Consider the following 19,889-nt stretch of genomic DNA (forward strand, 5'->3'; position numbering starts at 1 on the left):
CCGACGCATGTATCATTCCTATTTTGCACCCAACGCACAGCTGACTTTTCCCTCCACAGACGCACGTTGGTAAATTAGGGAATGTATTTGCGCGGGCGGTTCAGAGAAAAGAGGAGGGCACTAACGTTCCCTGGTGCTATTTTGCAGAAAACAATTCTGCCACAGACCAGGAAAAACATGGTTTAAAGTCAGTGGCGCTAGTCTGAAGTCAGTAGCGCGTTATTCAGATGCTATTTTAGGGGTGCATGCTTGGCCATAATGTAGTGTGTGCACAACGCGCATACACTTTGCTTCTCTCATCTACATGCAGCTGTTCCCATTTTTGCAAACCATACATAATAACAAAGAAAAATATTACTGAAAATGCGCTTCAGGTGTTTGGATAGGTCAGGAGGCATTTTACAGTACAGTCCTCAAAATGTCGCAGCATTCTTTGTGGCTTGTTGTGTTTTACACAACATTTCCATGAATCATGGATATGTTGACGACAATAATGAGGAAATATTAGAGGACTTAAGGAGATGTGAGGTTGAACTACGGCGGGATCTGGTCCGGGAGTAATGCGCAATGCGCTCTTGGTGGAGCGGGTGGACGGAGATGGAGTGGGGGGAGGAGGAACGGGCACAACAGGTGCAGGTGGTGCATTTGGAGGCCCACGCTCCATGGCTGCAGCAATCCTCTCCAGACTTGAGGAGATGCGCCTGGCAGGAGCAGCAACATCGCCACCCGGTCAAGACGGGCATTTATTAGTTTGCCGCATCCCGGACAGCTCCCGCTGGCGTGCGCCAGGCAAATCCGCCGTCATAATAGCAATCCGTCATGGAACAAGCGCGCCTGCTCTTAAAGGGAATGTGAGATGACGCTCTGATTGGTTTATTGCACGTTACGCCCAAACCACACCTAGCTACTTCAGACCAACCTATTTTAGATTTGTGTCGGGCGCAAGACTCATTTATCCCGCCAGTATAATAGCAACAGCGGCTGAGATCCGGCCACAAAGCTACTTGCGTTTCACGTTTGATACTTGTGTTTCAGATCGTTAAAATAGGGCCCTAAGTGTATGTGTGTGTCTTTTACCTCTGCGTTCTGTAGTAACAACCAGGGCTTCCTGTTCTTCGCCCCAGCCCACGGCGGTGCGAGCAGTGAGTCGGAACACGTACGCATGCTCAGGGGAAAGTCCTGTGACGGTGAACTGTCGAGCGTTGGAGCCCACCTCCACTGTGGTCCATCGCTGAGGGTCCCTGCTGTCCAAGCGGTAGGAGATCTGGTAGCCTATTGAGGGAACAATGAAAAGACAGACAGAGGAGGAAGACAGTTGAAATCTGTATGGAAGTCTTGTGTGGGAATGTGTTTCTGTGTGTGTGTTAGGGCTGTGCTCGATTGAAGAAATTCTTAGTCGACTAACACTCATTCAATTGTGTCGACTAATCGATTAGTTGATTTAATCGACAGATCTGTAAATCTGAGTTTCTCCGCAAAGAGTCATGCAAAAGCACCACTTTAATTCTTGTGTTTACCAGAGATGTGCTCGTACGTTTCTTGGAAATAAGTCATTCAGCATGAAAAAAGCATAAAACATGACTAATCGACTAAAGAAATCTAAGTTGACTAAGACCAAAACGACCGATTAGTCGACTAATCGACTAAGAGGGAGCAGCCCTAGTGTGTGTGTGTGTGTGTGTGTGTGTGTGTGTATGTGACTGTGTGTTTTTCTGGCCTACTTTACATCACAGAGCCCACAGGAATCAAAGACAGCACAATGTGAGAAAAAGCCTGAAAACATACTGTAACCACACAATGCCACGAACCACACACCCCAAGTATTAAAAACATACAGAAAGTCATAAATCTGTCTTTGAAAGTCACACACACACACACACACACACACACACACACACACACACACACACACACACACACACACACACACACACACACACACACACACACACACACACCCCCACACACACACACTCCCACACACACACACACACACACACACACACACACACACACACACACACACACACACACACACACACACACACATACACACACACACACACACACACACACACAAACATACAACCTCTCATCTGTCCCCTTGGCTGTGACCCACGGTGTACACTGCTTGTGTCTGTTTCTCTGTCTCATGTGCAGTAGGCCATGTAATAACACTAACACCCTTCAACACATACACACATACACTCAAACCACTGATCCTCGACCAAGCTTTCCACAGGCCACTGGCCACTCACAAAGGCTCTCAATATGAAAATTGTATTGTACACCAAATGCACACATCCACAAACTCACACAAACACACAAGTGTGCGGAGGTGATTGGTTCACACAGTAAGACTGTCAGGATGGTAATCTGCTCAGAGGGACCTAATCTAGTTGTGCGGGTGATAATCTCATCAGATAGTCTGATTGTATATTAATGTGAACGCAGTGTGTGGAAGATTATTGGATAACGGCTAGATAAAAAATCCTCCTGCCAATTGGGTCAGGGCACAGCATTATGTTGTGTACTGAATATCATTAAGACGTCGCTGCTATCAGATACATGAGGCTACATCTCCGAAGTGAAAGGCCATCTTCTTTTTGCATTGAAAATAAACAACACGTACAGTATAAATCATATCTTAAGGCATTAAAAATGTGTATTTATATAGGCTTTTTTTGCTTTTAACTGCTCAATGCTCACTGGCCTTGTCTGTGTTAATGAAAAAAGCACACTAATGGCAATGCTACTACTAAGTCTGCTTGACAGTTAGATAGTACCTTCCTAATTTAACGACTACTACTACGAGCTCAAAGCTCTCAGAGCAGAGAATGCAGCAACTGCAGGTGGTTGCTATGTGTTGTGACTATATGCCCCCTCTTTTCATCTCTTCCATTTCTACACCACATTACATACAAAATGTGTAGAGTGTTAAATCACATGCCTCTATGCCTAGTTGTAACATCGTTTTCACCATACCAAAGATCTCTGGTTAGTTTTCCACTAAGGCGCTGAGACACCCCCAAGGAGGTTATAAAGAACCCCTCCCTCCATGACTAAATGCTGAACAAAGAGTCAACCAATGTAAGTCTAAATAAGGAGTTTTCACTCTTGTGATCTTAATTGATTTGGTGTTTAATGGGTAGTTTTGTATGGCAGTTATAGACTTTGTTTAGTAGGCCCTGAAGATGTACTAAATGCATAGATTATGAATGCATTAGTTAAAGTAAGTGAAAATAATGATGACATTATTTGCTTTATTAATCTACTCTTGTGTTTACTGCTACTGTTCTAATGTGTGATATTTTCTTAATGATGTCCTACTTGTATACATGAAAATAATCATCCACCATCCCGGATTAAATTGCAATTAATACTATTATTGCAGATAGTATACAAAAATCTCTTTAGGACACAGTTTTGTAGTGATGCAATACGCGAGGCAACGGCATCATACTGCAACTGCATTGTGGAACAACAGTGTACACCAACAGCACACTCAAAACAGCACGCATACTGACTTTTTGACTACTTCTGTTTGTAAAGTATGGAATTGGGATGCAGCCTGTGGCTGTAATATATTCATCAAGAGGTCATGTGAACACAAATGCCCCACTGCCTTGTGGCAAATCAGATTGTGGACCTTATGTAGTCCTGTTTCTCCTCTGTCCACCTTCTGTGTTAGACCCCTATGGGTTGAGAACTGAAGGAGAAATGAGGCATACATGAGCACTAAAGAAAGCGGTGCACTACAGTTATTTTATTCTGCATTAACACACACACACACAGTCTCCACACACACACACACACACACACACACACACACACACACACACACACACACACACACACACACACACACACACACAAACACACACACACACACACAAAACACAAACACACACACACACACACACCTTGGACCTAGCAAGGACACAGCAGGACTACACGTTTGTGTGTGTCTCTGTGGTCGAGAGAGAGAGATTTGCCCTCCCACTCATCCTTCTGTCACAGAGTGGTGTCACACTAAATGTCCTCCCCCTCACAATACAGTCACACATCACTCACACTGTCCTGCTCAACTCCCCCCCACTGAGAGGACAAATACTACTCCTTTCTCCCCTTTGTGCAACACTAACACACGTACGCACACACACACACACACACACACACACACACACACACACACACACACACACACACACACACACACGCACACACACACCAGTCCCTCCTCTCACCTCCATACATCTCTTCTCTGCTGTCTCTTCCCTTCTGTTCTCTCTGTTTCCAGCTCAGCAGCTCTCACATTGCTCTCGCCTCTACTTCACCTCTCTTCCTCTTCATTAATAGGTTCTCTGTGATTCACTCTTCATGCTTTGATTTGCAGTTTCAGAAACAGGTGGTATCTGTTAATCTCAGTGTGTTTATATATGAGGCGATGTATGCATTAGGAAAGGTGTCTTGCTTCAGCAGCTATAATAGCCCTTTTCCTGGGTACAGAGTCAAACCATGCATCCATTACACAGACAGGACTGCAAATATATGACTCTTTCACACAAACACACACACACACACACACACACACACACACACACACACACACACACACACACACACACTTGCACATGCACACACAAACAATCACAGCGACATGTGTTTCTGTGTGTGTGTGTGTGTGTGTGTGTGTGTGTGTGCATGCTTAAAACTGCCAGCTCATTTCTTCTATAAGCCAAGCTGTCCTTCAGCAATTGAAAATAAATGTAATGTCACTACAAGCATGAAAAAAAAAGTATTATGATTTAAATGCAGCTCTAAAATATCTCTCAATGTGTGTGTGTGTTTGTTATTGTACCTAATATGATGCCATTGGGGTTCGTGGGTGGCTGCCAAACCACCCTAACTGATGACAACCGAACTTCTGGAAACACCATCCTGACAGGGGGGCCTGGGACTGGAGAGAAAAATAGAGAAGGGAGTTGGCAGCCGAATGAAACAGTAATAATACAAAAAGCAGCAGCAAAAAACCCCAAAAAGACTCCTTCAGTACTGTCACGAGAAAGAGAGTATCTGACATGAAGCACTTATACTCTAGTAGGTTAGTATGACGGTACCAGATGTATTTTTAGACACACACACACACACACACACACACACACACACACACACACACACACACACACACACACACACACACACACACATCGTCTTTACATTTTAAAGAGGCACTTATAAAAGACTGCAAATAGAAAATGTAATTTTCTTTCAACCTCACACCATTCCTGATAAAAGTTCCACACCACCAAATACATATCAGCGTGAAATGTGTGTGTGTGTGTGTGTGTGTGCTTGCATGTGTGTGTGTGTGTGTGTGTGTATACAGTATGTGTGTGACAGACAGACAGACAGGATGGAGGTTCATTATACATTGCCGGGGAATTGACTTCCCCGTTCTTGTTTCATCCTGAAATGAGGAAAACTTTTCAAACGTGACACAGTTTGATAGAGGATGTGTGTGTGTGTGTGTGTGTGTGTGTGTGTGTGTGTGTGTGTGTGTGTGTGTGTGTGTGTGTGTGTGTGTGTGTGTTTGTGTGTGTGTTCGTTTGTGTGTCCCTGTGTGCTTGTGTTTCAATATTGAAGGAGACCAGACCGGGTTGCTGGCATCCTGAAAAGTCTGTCATGGTCGTATCTAAGGAGATCTGCAAACATGGCACACACTACCACAAATACACACACATACACAACATGTTCTCCATGTCTGTGCTGTGGAGGGGGTCTGAGGGGTAAGCTGAACCCAGTGGACGATCAGTAAAGTGGGACTGTTGGCTGCAGGTGGGAAGAGATGAAAACAGCTACAGAGGTGAGAGGCAAAAGTGCTGAACAGAAAGGTCAGTGATCAGACCGAAACAGAAAGAGAGAAACATACCGTCTTCTTTGGTTCTGAGCAGTATCGGGTTGCTCTGTGGGCCGTCACCTATCCGTGTGTACGCCAGCACCTGCAGCACGTACACAGTGTACTTTTGGAGAATCCCGAGGAGCAGCGTCATACTCCCCTCTCCTTCTACCATCTGTACACTGGGGGGAGCTTCTGAGTCCTTCTCGCTGTACAACACCTGGACACAGACACACACAAACAGACATAGATGTCACACATGTAACCACAAATATAGATCAAAAGTGAACAAACACGTAGAGTTAGATCCTGCTCCGTTAAATTACATTCCGTAAGCTATGTTTGTCTGTTTTTTTCCCCTTGAGATTTGGTGGCTTCAAAGGATAAGGTTGGTGATGTTCTATGTTTTTGTGATTGTCAACAAATAAAAAGAAAAGACCAAAACCAACTCCCTCAATACTTTCAGACTGTTGCAACTTGTCTGTATCACTCAGGCCCAAGCCTATTTCTTCCTACCCCAGATGTAAATCTTTAAAACTGCTATAATCAATAATATACTATCAACATTATATTATTATTCAATATTACCAATGGATCATTGAACCACTTGTGTGTGAAAGGTGTCGCTAGTAGTGACGAACCCCCCGATAATTATCCCCTCAGTTGTCCTCATCTGTACGAAGCTTTACAGCAATTGTTGCTCACTGTTAATGTGTCCATCCGGCATCGTCACTGTTTTGGTTTACTGTCACTGCTCTTGTAGCTTTGTTTTTGGCCACAGCAGGCAGCTGTTTTTTTGTGTTCTAAGCTCTAAAAAAACGTTATATGTCTATGCATATGTACGCACTTCCTGTGTTCCTGTGGAACCAGCTCCCAGTTTTGGTTCTGGAGGCAGACACCGTCCCCACATTAAGAGTAAGCTTAAAATTCTCCACTTTGATAAAGCTTATAGTTAGGGCTGGCTCAAGTTTCCCTTGGACCAGCCCTAAGTTATTCTGCTATATGTTTAGAAGGCAAGGGGACTTCCTATGACCCACTGAGCTTCTCTCTCCTCCTCTCTCTCTATCTCTATGCATTCATATCACATCTCAATTTCAGTTTGCTTTATTGGCATGACAAAATCAATACATCTGTGTTGCCAAAGCATAAAAACAAACATACAAATAAACAAAAACAAGGAGTAAATACATCTGATATAATATTATGATATAATTGCAGATAATAAATAAATTCTGTGCATGTCTCTCTCTCTCTCTCTCTCTCTCTCTCTCTCTCTCTCTCTCTCCTCTCTTACTAGAGCAGAATTCACTCAAAATGCAGTTCCCATGCCCATCATAGTCAAGTCAAGTCCATTTTATTTCATATAGCCCAAAATCACAAATATGCCTCGAAGGGCTTTACAATCTGCACAGCACTGCATCATAATGACGGAACATGTCAGCCGGTGCAACAGTGTGGCTCATTGATGTGTTTTTGACAACAATGGTCTGTGGCACAGAGAAATAAGCCATATCAATACTGATCTGGGTACAGAATCAATGCATTGAGATGGAGCACTGAGATTTATCACACATCTCAAAGCCCTTACTCACCATTGTTTGTTGTACACTCAGGTTGGATGGTCTACCCGTAGACCTAACCACTGGCGTATTCTTATTAATAAGGCTGTTTCTGTACTGCTTCCTTCTTACCTACAGGTCTACATCCTTTCAAAAAGTACAAGAAGTTATTGTTTTTGCTCAAAGGACTTTTTCCTTCAAACTGTCCCTAAAGTCTATACTGAACTGGGAAAGAGGGCATTTACGTATGCTGCTCCCTCGGTTACAAAACCACCTGAATCTTCGAGAGATGGTTTCATTGCACGCATTTAAAGCGATTCAAAATGACTTGGATGCTCGGCACATCTAGCTGTAGATTTTTAGAATGTTTCAAAAATTTTTGATATCTTACATGTTATCTGTTCTTGTGTGTCCGTTTTTTAATTGTTATGTTTGTTTTATGACTGAAACTTTAAATTAGACCAGTGCCCACATAAAAAACAAACAAGAATGGCAGGCAACTGGCAAAAATGTGTCAAGAACTGCTCTTCTTCTTTTTTCTCTCTCCTGTCACACTTTAAAATCCTTTTGAAGGAAAGTGTCAGCTCTTAAGTGTCTATAAACAGAAATAGTCATGAGGAACGTGTGGTAGGAGGCAGGTGAACTATTTAACATCTATTAGGGGATAGGAGGTGTTAAAGAACTACTGCTGGCAGCCACTTCCCTTTATTAGCATGGTAGGCATATACATTATGCTCAGTGTGATCCTCAGGAGGGCTCAAGAAAACACACACAGATGGGGAGAGTGTGATGTGCTATGAGCATGGTGGATGATATGACCTGAATTTTGCACATTTTTAAAATACTGGATGGTACTGGTTTATATCACACAGTCACAGACTGTTTTTTTAGTAGATGTATGTATTTATACCACAACCGTGTCCATGCAATTGAGGATAAATGTTCTTCTTTTTAAAGCTTTCTTCTGCTATGTTTTGTTTGGGTGGTGATTAAGCGCTACTCAATGCCAGTTTTATATTAGCAAAATATTTTTGCATGTGCTTTCTCCAAGTTAGATTTGGAAGGATGCGGATGGGTGCAACATATATGCCACTGAACAAGAAAAGCTATATTGCAAAAATGCAGACAACTGGTACATTTCTTGTACTTATTTTAAAGTCAAACAAGGAAGTGGAGTACATTATAATAAACCCCTGGAGGGTGTGCGTGGGAGTGTAGAGAGATGGGACTGCCAGTAAGTGGTGCACTCAGGTAAAAATGAGTGCACCTTGCACTTCACCATCAACAGTACTTATCTAGCTTTTTGTTAGGACCATGCACATCAGAGTAAGTTAACTATGTCACTATCAGGGGGGTCAAGCAAGACAGACTTCACTGACTTAGTTTGGAAATACAAAAAAAAGATTAGCTCAAATGTGGCAGACGTGAATAGATTGTAGGCTATGTTGCTTAAAGCTATAGTGCGTAGTTTCTGTCTCCCCCATGAGGAATTCTAAGTGATGACAACAAAACTATCGGCGCATCCACATGATACAAGCCCTCCGTGATCGCGCACCCCCACCAGCCCTCCTCTGCGCAGTTATTAGTAGCCAAGGAGGACACGGATGATTAAAAAACCATGATGGATTCTTCAGAAGAGGTCATTATCTTCACTTGATTTTCTGCACGCGAAAGTCGCCGGACGACACCAGTTTCTGAACATAGCCATACTGAGAAATACAGAGAGAGTTGTGTGGAGCTGATAGTCTTAATTAGCTTTGTATCAACTCGTTTGGCAATGGCTTGAATGTAACGGACGTTCATTAATATAAAAAAGTTACGCACCAAAGCTTTAAGTGGGCAACAATTCTGGACTTCAATAGTAATGCAGAATATTATATATATACAATATGTATACTCAACAAATCACCTTATCTTAGCCTAAACTACAGTTTATGTTTATTTCAAATAAATAAAGCACTTCCCCAAACCATGTAAAAGAGGATGACAGAGTGCGAATAATCCAGCTATTGTTTCTACTACAACATGATAAATAAAGGATATTAATAAAAAGGATATTAAACGTTAAAGCCTCTCTCATATGCATGTTCACAGTTATACACACGCCTCCAGAAGTACTTACTGCAGCTGGGTGCTTTTAAATGTAGTAATGTAGGAATAAGAAACTAGAGCAGTTACAGGCTATTACGTCATATTCAGATTATAATGTTTTTTTTGTGTGTGCATGCCTGTGGATCTCTGTGTGTGAGAGAGTGTGTGAAGGTGTGATAATGGGCTGAGGGGGTCAAGTGAGAATGCCAGGGTGGGATTATGTGTGTGTGTATGAGTGCTTTATACACCTTATATCCAAGTATGGCTCCATTCTTCTGTGCCTGAGGGAGAGCAGACCATTTGAGGAGGATCCTGGTGGAACTCACTGCCTCAGCAGTCACATTCACCGGAGATCCAGATGGAACTAGAGAACATACACACACATTACTACATTACCAACAGACTATCATTGTACAAAGTATGGACCACTATTTCTAGTCATTTTGAAAAAAAAAGAAAGAAGAATAAATTAATATATTTAATATGAATAAAGTATTTATTCATAATCTCGTTATGATATATTTTTAGTAATATTTAAAAAAACATTTTCTACTTCTTTGTCACACAGGACTCAAATTGTATGATGAGCTGATGAAAATCTCAGGAAACACAGCAACCTATATTATGTGCAGGAAACACTAATCATGACTGTAATTTATACTGGGAAATAGTGAGCAAAATCACGTAGATATGTGTGCCTGACAGGATAAAATTCACTGCATACGATATCAAAATCAATTGAGCTCCCAGAGAGAAATATAGACCCTCCAAACAGGAAATGCCATTTGGGTTGATTTTTAAGCATAATAACAGTTTGGTAAACCCAGTCTGGCATAAAAAAAACTGATTAATTAAAGTATGAATAATACGCATGAACCTTAAATTTGATTATATTGAATATTTCTAGTGGTAAAGTTTTCCAGTAAGTATAAAAAAACAACAACAGTGCAAACCCTGCTGGTCCCACTATACTACAGCTTTTCTCCATTATTCTGATTTTAGGGACATGAGCCGCAATTTTGAGAATACATGTTGGTGAGACAAACATCAAAACAATCATTCAATAAACACAATCCCATTGTGTCGACAAAGAAAATGATGTAACAAAATCAGCAAAAAGAAGAAGAAGAAAAAAAAAACCCTTCATGACAGCAGTCATTTCACACTGATCATTTTTCTTTATTATAGATATATGACCTGTAATATTCTTCGACCCGAAAAGGTTTGGATCAAAAAGGTTTGTGTCACAAATCTAACCTCATCGTGACTGAAGTGATGTCATCAGAGGTCCATGACCTATGTGACATCTTGACCTCTTGTGTTATTGGGACTTTACATTGCCACGATGAAAACCTATCATAGAGGAAAGGTGAATGTGAAAACAGACGTTCTGGATGGGACTAGAGGCTCTCCTGAACTGCTGCACTTCAGTCTGATTGAACATCACAATGTCCCAATATACAAAGTATAAAGATAAGTATTTATTAAAGAGCGGAAGAATAAAAATACTCAATCTTTATGAACCTTTCATTCCAATACTGTGTTCCAACACAATTTACATTTGAATACAGAGCGGCTTGAAGGGCAACACTGATATAAAGCATGACCAACAGAAATGTCCCCTGTTGGCTCGCCGGTTCACTGTAACAACGCCGAGGTCCACTGCTGGATACATACGCAAGTACACACACACACACACACACACACACACACACACACACACACACACACACACACACACACACACACACACACACACACACACACACACACACACACAGCTCATTGCAACTTCACTCTCTGAACCAATCTTCGATTTTATCTCAATCATCTCCCCCTCCCCCTCCTTTTCTCTGTCAAACGTCCCCTTACTGACATATAGGGAGAGTGTAGAGAGCAGAGAGAGGTGGCAGGATGAGGGGAGACTCACTCAGGGAGAAACTTGCAGACAGGTAACAGGAGTGAATGAGGTCTGTGTCCTTACCAGATTCTGCGGTGAGTGCAGCGACAGTGTTGCTCCATGGTCCAGGTCCTATGGAGTTGTAGGCCTGTATCTGAACCTGGTACTGGGTCCAGGGATTCAGGCTCTCTATTGTGGTCTCATTGGTCCCCCCTGCTCTTTCCACATCCTCGGTCCTGTCCTCCCCCAGACCGTCGGTCCTCCACACACGCAGCCGGTATCCCACAGTCTCTGGACTGCTGTTGTACTCGGACTCTGAAAGAGGCTGGAGGGTAACAAAGAGTGAGTGGAGAGAGATTAAAAAAAAAAAAGACAGATTAAAGGGAGGTGTTTTGCAAATAATTATTCTCGTTCTACATTCTTGTTTTTTAGGGAGTGATTTAGTTTATTGTCATTATGGCCATGCTTTACAGACAAAACCGTGTATATTAACTGCTATATATGGTCATGTTTACAGATAATGTTGACCATTGTTAGTTAGGCTATACATGTTTGAAAACATCAAACAAATATAACCTTGGTAAGGATGAGACTAAAAGTAAACGTATGTCTGCTGCTTGGAAGACATCTGCTATTTTCAGGATAATTTCCGAAGCAGATTGTGCACCTTATTGCACACAACAGCTTAATAAATGAGGGCCAGTGTGCTAATCCTGAACTCTGCAAGTATCTTATAATGTGTCAGCACTTGGCCACCCTGTGCCATCACTGCACTTGTGGTAAATTTAATTAATTTTGACTCTGATTGATGGAAGAAGAACTAACCACATAGTAAAAAGGATTATTGAACGAGAAACCAATTTTGGTAAAATTGTGATTAATGAAATGATAATTTTGCTCTGTACAATATGACAGTTCCTCATAACATGGAGTCATACCCTCAGTGTATTTACTGTAATACTCTTAATGAATTTAATACAACTTTAGGTCCTGAGAGGGGAGCCTGCATGCATTTGGGGAAATAAATCATAATACATTACACATACACAATAACAACATACAGCACATATGTGCACAAAATTGGACAGTGCTCAGACAGATACTATTACACACAAAAAAAGTATTTTTTATGATATTAAATTTGCACAACTAAATAAGCAACAATCACAGTTAAAGTTAAGAAAAAACAAATTTACTATTATTTATTATTAATTTAAAAACGCATCAGGACTGTGTGTGTGGTTTGATCAGATTTGGTAAAAGTGGCCAGGCAACAAAATCAAAGAACCTACCAAACTAGTTAATAAAATAAACTTTGATTGGTTGACAGAAATATCTAACACCACCTTTTTTTCCCAGCAGAGCCCCGCCGACTTCAAACCAGTGAAAAAAGGCAAACACAAAAACAACATAGTGATTTTTTTTCACGTAGAATAACCCAAACTGTTCTAACGTTTGTCAGGAAAATGGTGAGATCATCACTCATAGTAACAAACTCATTGAGAAAATACTTTTTTAACGTCCTTTAAACCCTAAAATAAACTGTTAAAGCCAATATGAGTAGAACATTTTGAACTTTGGTGCCCTGCAGTGGCGTCATCAAAAAAGACCCAGAATGTAGTTGGGTCCCGACGACATAAGTGGAATATCAAGTTTAGTGTTCCACAGTGTTATATAAGAAACACACAAACGAAAAGGCATTTCGTGGCTCTAAAAAATATGGTTATTTATGTGACACGTCTAACTTTAAAGTACATCCTAAAAACCTTTTACTGTCTTCTCCCCTTTGACATCCCATCTTCTGATATTTCTCTCTATCGCCCTCTTTTCCCTGTTTTATTCACACTCTGTCATCCTCTTTTACTTGCTTCCACTCTCATTTCCTGTCACCCTCCCTCCTTCTCCTGTCCATACTTTTTCTCTGGCACCTCATCCTCTCTACACCGTGTCTTTATGCATTACAGCCACAACCCCCGATCATTCAGCGCCCTAAAATCACGTTAGTAAGAAGTTCAGTTTGTTCACAGCATATAATTCCACGGAAGATTTTAACCAACATTGTACAATGGTTGCTCTTTGCTGCGCTGCAGATAAGGAAGTGAGACACCCAGCCATTTTAAATACCCTAATGATTTAGCTCAGCTTAACATTTAGGAGCCATAATACAGAATGTCACATTAGCTTTATTACCCTTAATATGCAGCTTAGAATAATAGCCTTAGCTAAAACCATTGTGATGGTTCCATTACAGCAGAAAACCGAGCACAGCTCTGGCTGGGCGCTAACATGCAGGTAAAATCCCATTAGCATGCTGCACAGGTAGCCCATAGCGTCTCAGTGTCTGTGTCTGATTTGACAGGCTCTTTTTCTCATTCCAACTCTTAAATGGAAAATACCCTGCTCTCCATTTATGTTATAATAGAAGAGGGGATGGGGGAATAAAAGAGAGAGGGAGGGAAAGAGAGAAGGACAAAGAGCAGGGACAACAGCAAAAAAAGAAAAGACAGTAAGGACAAAATTACATTGCAGTTTGTGCTGCTAGCAGTCCGCGCGGTGAATGGGACAGATTAGCGTTAGCACTGATAACAAGGAGAGCCAATGATTATATGCTGTCAGCCACTCAACCTGTTCAGTCCTGCTGCTGGTGAGTGCACATGATGTGCATGCACTGATATAAAAATAAGAGCAAATGCACAGAGATGCAGGGCAAAGAAACCCCCCAAAAAATCCTCATCAGTCAAATTAGCACTGTTTGAATGATTGTAAAGGGGCAAATACATAGATAGTTTATTATTTGTCCTCAAGGAGACAATTCTTTTCCACAGTAGGTGCATACATAGCACAAACAAGTAAGACCTACAGAATTATACAATATTATACAAAGAGACAAAGACATGGAATAAAACTCAACACATAGTTTTGTTACTTAACAAGAGGTTACTTACAAAGAGAGAGGCTTTACTGTTTTACAGAGTGTGTATCTGTGTGCGTGCATGTGCTTCAGTACCTTCCAGTTGAAGCGCAGGCTGGTCTGTGTGGCAGACAGCAGAGTGAGGTTAGAGGGGTGTGTGTCAGGGGCAGCCTGTAGGGTTTGAATTATCCTGGAGGGGGCGCTCATGGCACTGACGCCAACAATGTTCACCTGCCGCATCCTGAACCTGGTGAGAACAGAGCACCGTTAAAGGGACAATCCACTGATTTTACACAACACGTTTAGTTTATCTGTCATGAGGAGTACAACTCAGCCTGTGAAAACAGCGGGGTAATCTTGACAAATTGGTGACTTTATAACAGAAAGCCTTCGTTACTGTACAATATGGGGTTGAAGCTTTAAAATCAGCTTTTTTTTTTAAAGTCCCCCAACTTAATAGCAGTACAATGTTAAATGCTGGAGTACCTTTTTCCAACACAACATTACCAAAAAGTAAGAAGCCAGTTAAAAACAGACATACAATTTAAAGTTGGACACAGGGGTTACGTTTTCAAAGGTGGGTGGTGGTTGTCTAATATTTTCAATTGATTACACAGTGTTACTATAGAAGCAGTGGCAAAAACCTAATCAATGAAGTCATATAGTATGTATCAGCATATAGTTGTGAGAGATCATCTGATAGACAAAATGAATCCATAGTGTAACACACTCAATCAAAATATCACAGGACGTGTCAGCAAGGCCACCAGACTTCACAGTCTGAAGAAAAGATATTTTGGACTTTTTCTGTATGTTATGTTGTTATGCTTGACAACTAAAACACATTTTTCTAGATGGCAACTTTCAGCTGGAACTCTCCCTTAGAGAATTTCTGAAAAGGCCACTGGTATATTGTTAAGTTGTCTGAGGATGCCAAACATTCAGTCAGAAATAGAGATATAACTATACGGCCCTGGTGACACACACACATACATAAATACAGCCATGAGGGAGCATTTGCTACTTTTGTTACTTCTAAATGCAGCCATGCTACAGTGGGGGTGTGAGTGATAAAATGTGTGAGTGTGCAGAGTGCATGTCAGAAACTACATCTATGAGTTCTGGTCCCTGTATAGGGAGATAGAGAGCATGGTGTAAAGAGAGACTTAAAGCGGGGGATATGAAACACAGACAAGTGCATCACTTCATCTAATGTCCCAATGGTGTCGCCTGTGACAACATAATCCTTATGAGTGTACAAAGTCTGCACACGCACACGCACACACACACACACACACACACACACACACACACACACACACACTGCAATCCCATTACAGATGAAGGCAATGATACAGAGAGCAAGAAGCAGAGATAGACAGATATATACAGAAGATAGAGAGAGAGATGAGAGAGAGAGAAAGAGGAGGAAGTGTTTCTGCTGTTTAGAGTGACAATAGATCAGGTTTATGAACTGCAGGCTCTCCACTGCCCTTGAGCAGGGATTACTGTAAAGACACTCCTCTTTCCTCCTCTATTTCCTGTCCTCCTTGTCTATTATCCCTTTGTCTCTTCTCCTCTTTAATGCTCTCTGCTGCTCTTCCCACTTTCTCATCACCTTTCAGGGAAGAACCCTGCCCTCCTCCCTCTCCTCTCCTCCCCTCTCCTTCCCTCTAGCTAGTTGCGGGAGGGTAATAAGGATCTGCATGCAGCAGCTGTGAAGGTGCTGACAAACAGAAAAGTCTCAGATGGAACTGTCTCTCTGTGTCTGTGTGATTTATCTAACTTCACCTGAGTCTTGCAATACTGCAGAAACTAGCGGAGAGTGAGATGTGTGTGAGTGAGTTTGTGTGGGTGTATGTATGCACGTGGTAGGACTTGACTATGTTGGTAGGACTTGACTCATTGTTGTGTCGGCTGTTGATGTTTGCTGCTCACCTGTACTGGGTGAACGGAGTGAGGTCGGGGATCTCCAGCACGTCTGCATCTGGCTGGTTTTCTTTCTGGTAGACAACTCTCCAGTCCTCGTCCTTTCCATCCAACTTCACTACCTGTTCATGAAGGATACTGTGTGTTACAAAGTAGTTATCCTCCAGCTGTGTTTGAGAATTAGCAGGGATCGCAAATGTACACACGCACAAACACGGAGACACGCACCTGGCCTTCTACTATCCATCGAGATATGGTGGTCTTGCCATCAGGACCAGGGCGGAACCGAAGTGTTGCTGTCCGAGGGCTGATGTTGGAGATGACTAAGTTAGATGGTGCACCAGGAAGTTCTGCAGATAGAAAACAGACAGAATACTGCTTTACTTACCCAACGCTACAAATAATTTTGCGATCATTAAGCTAGTACTGGTACGTAATTTTTCACCACTGCATTTTATGTATTCTTACAGGTACATAAAACATTTATTGTCCAAAACCCGTGGGATTGTTGCACTCATATTAATGTTATTTGTGATGTTTCAACAGTGAGTTACAAATTCTTTGAAAGTAAACTACCTCTGCTTGCTGGTGCTGCAGCAACGAGGTGCAAGCAGAAAAGGACTGTAGCATTACAGCATGGCAAATTATTTCAAAGGGACAGATCAAAAGAAATCAATGAAAGACGAATAATGTTTATATAAAGACTTTTCTATAAAGGGATAAAAATGTGTACAAATTCCAAAACAGAAAAAATGTGGTCCAAACTGCAACATGGCTTATCTCTAATACACGTGCAATACCATTGATAATAGGAAGAGGAAAAGAATGAAATCATGTCTCCAATAATGACTTAAATATAAAGAAAGGCTTGAAGTAAAAGTGAGCCAAGCAATGGCTTCCAGTCCTTTTTTAATGTGTCTATGTGGCCATGCTTGGCCATAAAACATAAAAGATTGGTCACAGAAAAAAAAAATGTTAATTTTACTAAAGCACAGGCACTTATACAGCTGTATATCTCTCTCAGTCAGAGCAATTTCATTCACATTTCTAAGCTTGACAATACAATTCAATTCAATTGTATTTATAGTATCAAATCATAACAAGAGTTATTATATCAAGACACTTTACAGATAGAGTAGGTCTAGACCACACTCTATAATTTACTAAGAACCAACAATACAATACAATACAATACAGAGAGATAAATCTGTACACCAGTGGAGGCGAGAGGTGAATTAAATGCACAGTTCACTAAAGTCCATTTAAAGCCTATAAATGTCTGAGTAAACTGCAAGCCTCATACATTATGTTTGACCCATTCTTATTCTCACATTGTTCCATCTCCATGGAAATAATCAGTGACAAGAAATGTGCAATGTGGCTGACCAGCTGTGGCAGCCTGAACAACACAAGCACTCTGGAAAGAAAAGAGAAGTTGAAAACAAGTGAGGGCTTGGTTTGGAAAAAGTCTAAAATGTTTGGTTCTTTTCAAGCTGCATCTAATACACCTAAATATACAAATGTCCACACAGAGTGGACAAAATGTAGCTGACAGTGTCTTTATATTTGAAGTCTAACATATATTTGTATCTTGCAGTGTCCTTCCTCCTACAAAGAATATTTGATTAAAATGTAGAAGCCAGTAGCATCACTGATGCAGCAAGTTTGTTCCTTGGCATGTGCTGCTAGACACCATTGACTAAAGGTTTGAATAGTTGCTTCTGTCACATTCAAGCTGAGAGCTGCCCTGAATTTGGTCAACAACAAGCAACCAGTAGACTATTATTATTTTCTCCTGGTGGTGAGTTTTTCTTTTTTGTCAACCGGGAACAGAGATGTATCGTAACGAAGTAGAACTACTTCACTACTGTACTTAAGTACTAAACGGCTGTATCTGTACTCTACTGGAGTATTATTTTTTTCCTCCTACTTCCACTTTTACATGAGTACATATTTTCGATGAGTTTAATACTTTTACTCCGATATATTTTTTATGTGCTGCATCATTACTCGTTTTTTAACCAATCACCGTGAATTTGATGCGACTCGCAATTTTGACCAATCACCGCAACTTTTTACCGCAAATTTGACCAATAACCTGAGTTTTTCCGTGACTTCAACTAATCCCAGCAGTCCCACATGCCAGACTTTGTATTAGTATGTGACTCTGAGAGCCAATGACCAAGCAGGAGTAAATTAATGTACGCTGTGACGTTTTTTTCACTATAAAGTCACTGAAAGCTGCTGCTGTTTCAATCGTGTCGGCTCTCTGCAGTGGGTGGGGCTGCTCAGTTCCCCCCGCGACTGACGCGTGCGTGCGCACACACACACACACACACACACACACACACACACACACACACACACACACAGTGAATGCAGGAAAAACTGGAGAGGAGACGTACAGGATGACCTAAATTGAGGACAGCTACGCTCGTTATTGTAAGTGCAATGATAAGTTAAAGTCCAATAAGTAAAGTTACTTTATCAAACCGTATGAATGTGTGTCCCAGGCCAGGTTAGGAAATGAACTTACAATGTAAAGATCAACAAGCCACATATGTTCAAATTTGATTCATTCAATAAATTATTATTTTTTTGTCTTAAATCCAACAGCCATTTTCATATTATACCAACATTTGCAGCACCCTGAGCCTTTTTGGTAAGGCTACTAGGAAAACTCAGCCTAGAGTAATTTTATTCTCCCCAAAACAAGTTTCCTTTTTATTTTTAAAAAACTACACAAAACAATTTGAAATAATATAAACATTATGATATTCAAACTTTTGACTGTTTTCTTTAATAACTACATAACACAATACTTGTACTTTATTACAGTACTTGAGTAGTACATTTTAAAATAAACTACTTGCAATACTTAAGTACAAAATTTTTTGAATACTTTAGTACTTCCACTCAAGTGTGGTGCTTAAAGAGCACTTCAACTTCTACTTAAGTCACTTTTTTGATAGAGCACTTGTACTTTTACACAAGTCTGGGTCTCATACTACTTATACATGTCTGACCGGGAATAAATCAAAGAGGAATAATAATGTGTTTTGTATGCACACTTCATCCAGAACTAAATATTCCAATAAAAGGTTTACAACTTCACCTTCACCGACAGCTGTTGAATTGACTTGGCACTGGTGAGGAAGGCAGCACATTTGATGACTGCTCTGGAGGCTAAAATCATGTTTTTTTTTTTTTTTTTTTTTTTAAATCATTCTTTCAGTCCTAACAAATGAAATACGTGACAGCTTGTTTCTGTTAATGACATTTGCATAATCAAACATCATCACAATCCACTTTGCTCTAGATTGTCTCACTCATCACAAGACTGAGCACTTCAGACCCACTTTTCAACCACTTATATACACTGTGTTTGGTTAATACTTGGTATCGCTGGATGGTGTAAGTGCTCTGGTGTGATCTGCTGTAATCCATCCAATTCTGATACAGCATCACAAGCATCGTATTTTCTGAACACGGCAGAATACAGATCTGTAAAGCCGACGTGTTAACTCAAACACCGTGTGTTGTAACACACCAGTACACTGGGACACATCAGACATATTTTGTAGAATATCTCAGGGGGGG

The 19,889-nt window shown here is 41.0% G+C and overlaps 1 protein-coding gene across 2 annotated transcripts in view; it reads right to left on the minus strand.

The window, feature by feature from the left end:
- Positions 1 to 19,889, minus strand: part of sdk1a (sidekick cell adhesion molecule 1a) — a 257,284-nt gene that overhangs the window by 26,084 nt on the left and 211,311 nt on the right. For both annotated transcript variants that reach the window (XM_039803969.1, XM_039803962.1), the window contains 8 exons: positions 16,518 to 16,639; positions 16,299 to 16,411; positions 14,457 to 14,607; positions 11,534 to 11,774; positions 9,798 to 9,913; positions 5,933 to 6,119; positions 4,862 to 4,960; positions 1,078 to 1,272 (listed from right to left, as the gene is read on the minus strand). In XM_039803969.1, the coding sequence (XP_039659903.1) occupies positions 1,078 to 1,272; positions 4,862 to 4,960; positions 5,933 to 6,119; positions 9,798 to 9,913; positions 11,534 to 11,774; positions 14,457 to 14,607; positions 16,299 to 16,411; positions 16,518 to 16,639 (1,224 nt within the window). The remainder of the gene's footprint in view (positions 1 to 1,077; positions 1,273 to 4,861; positions 4,961 to 5,932; positions 6,120 to 9,797; positions 9,914 to 11,533; positions 11,775 to 14,456; positions 14,608 to 16,298; positions 16,412 to 16,517; positions 16,640 to 19,889) is intronic.

The sequence above is a fragment of the Perca fluviatilis genome, chromosome 1 (genome assembly GCF_010015445.1).
Source record: "Perca fluviatilis chromosome 1, GENO_Pfluv_1.0, whole genome shotgun sequence".
Classification (NCBI taxonomy): Eukaryota; Metazoa; Chordata; class Actinopteri; order Perciformes; family Percidae; genus Perca; species Perca fluviatilis.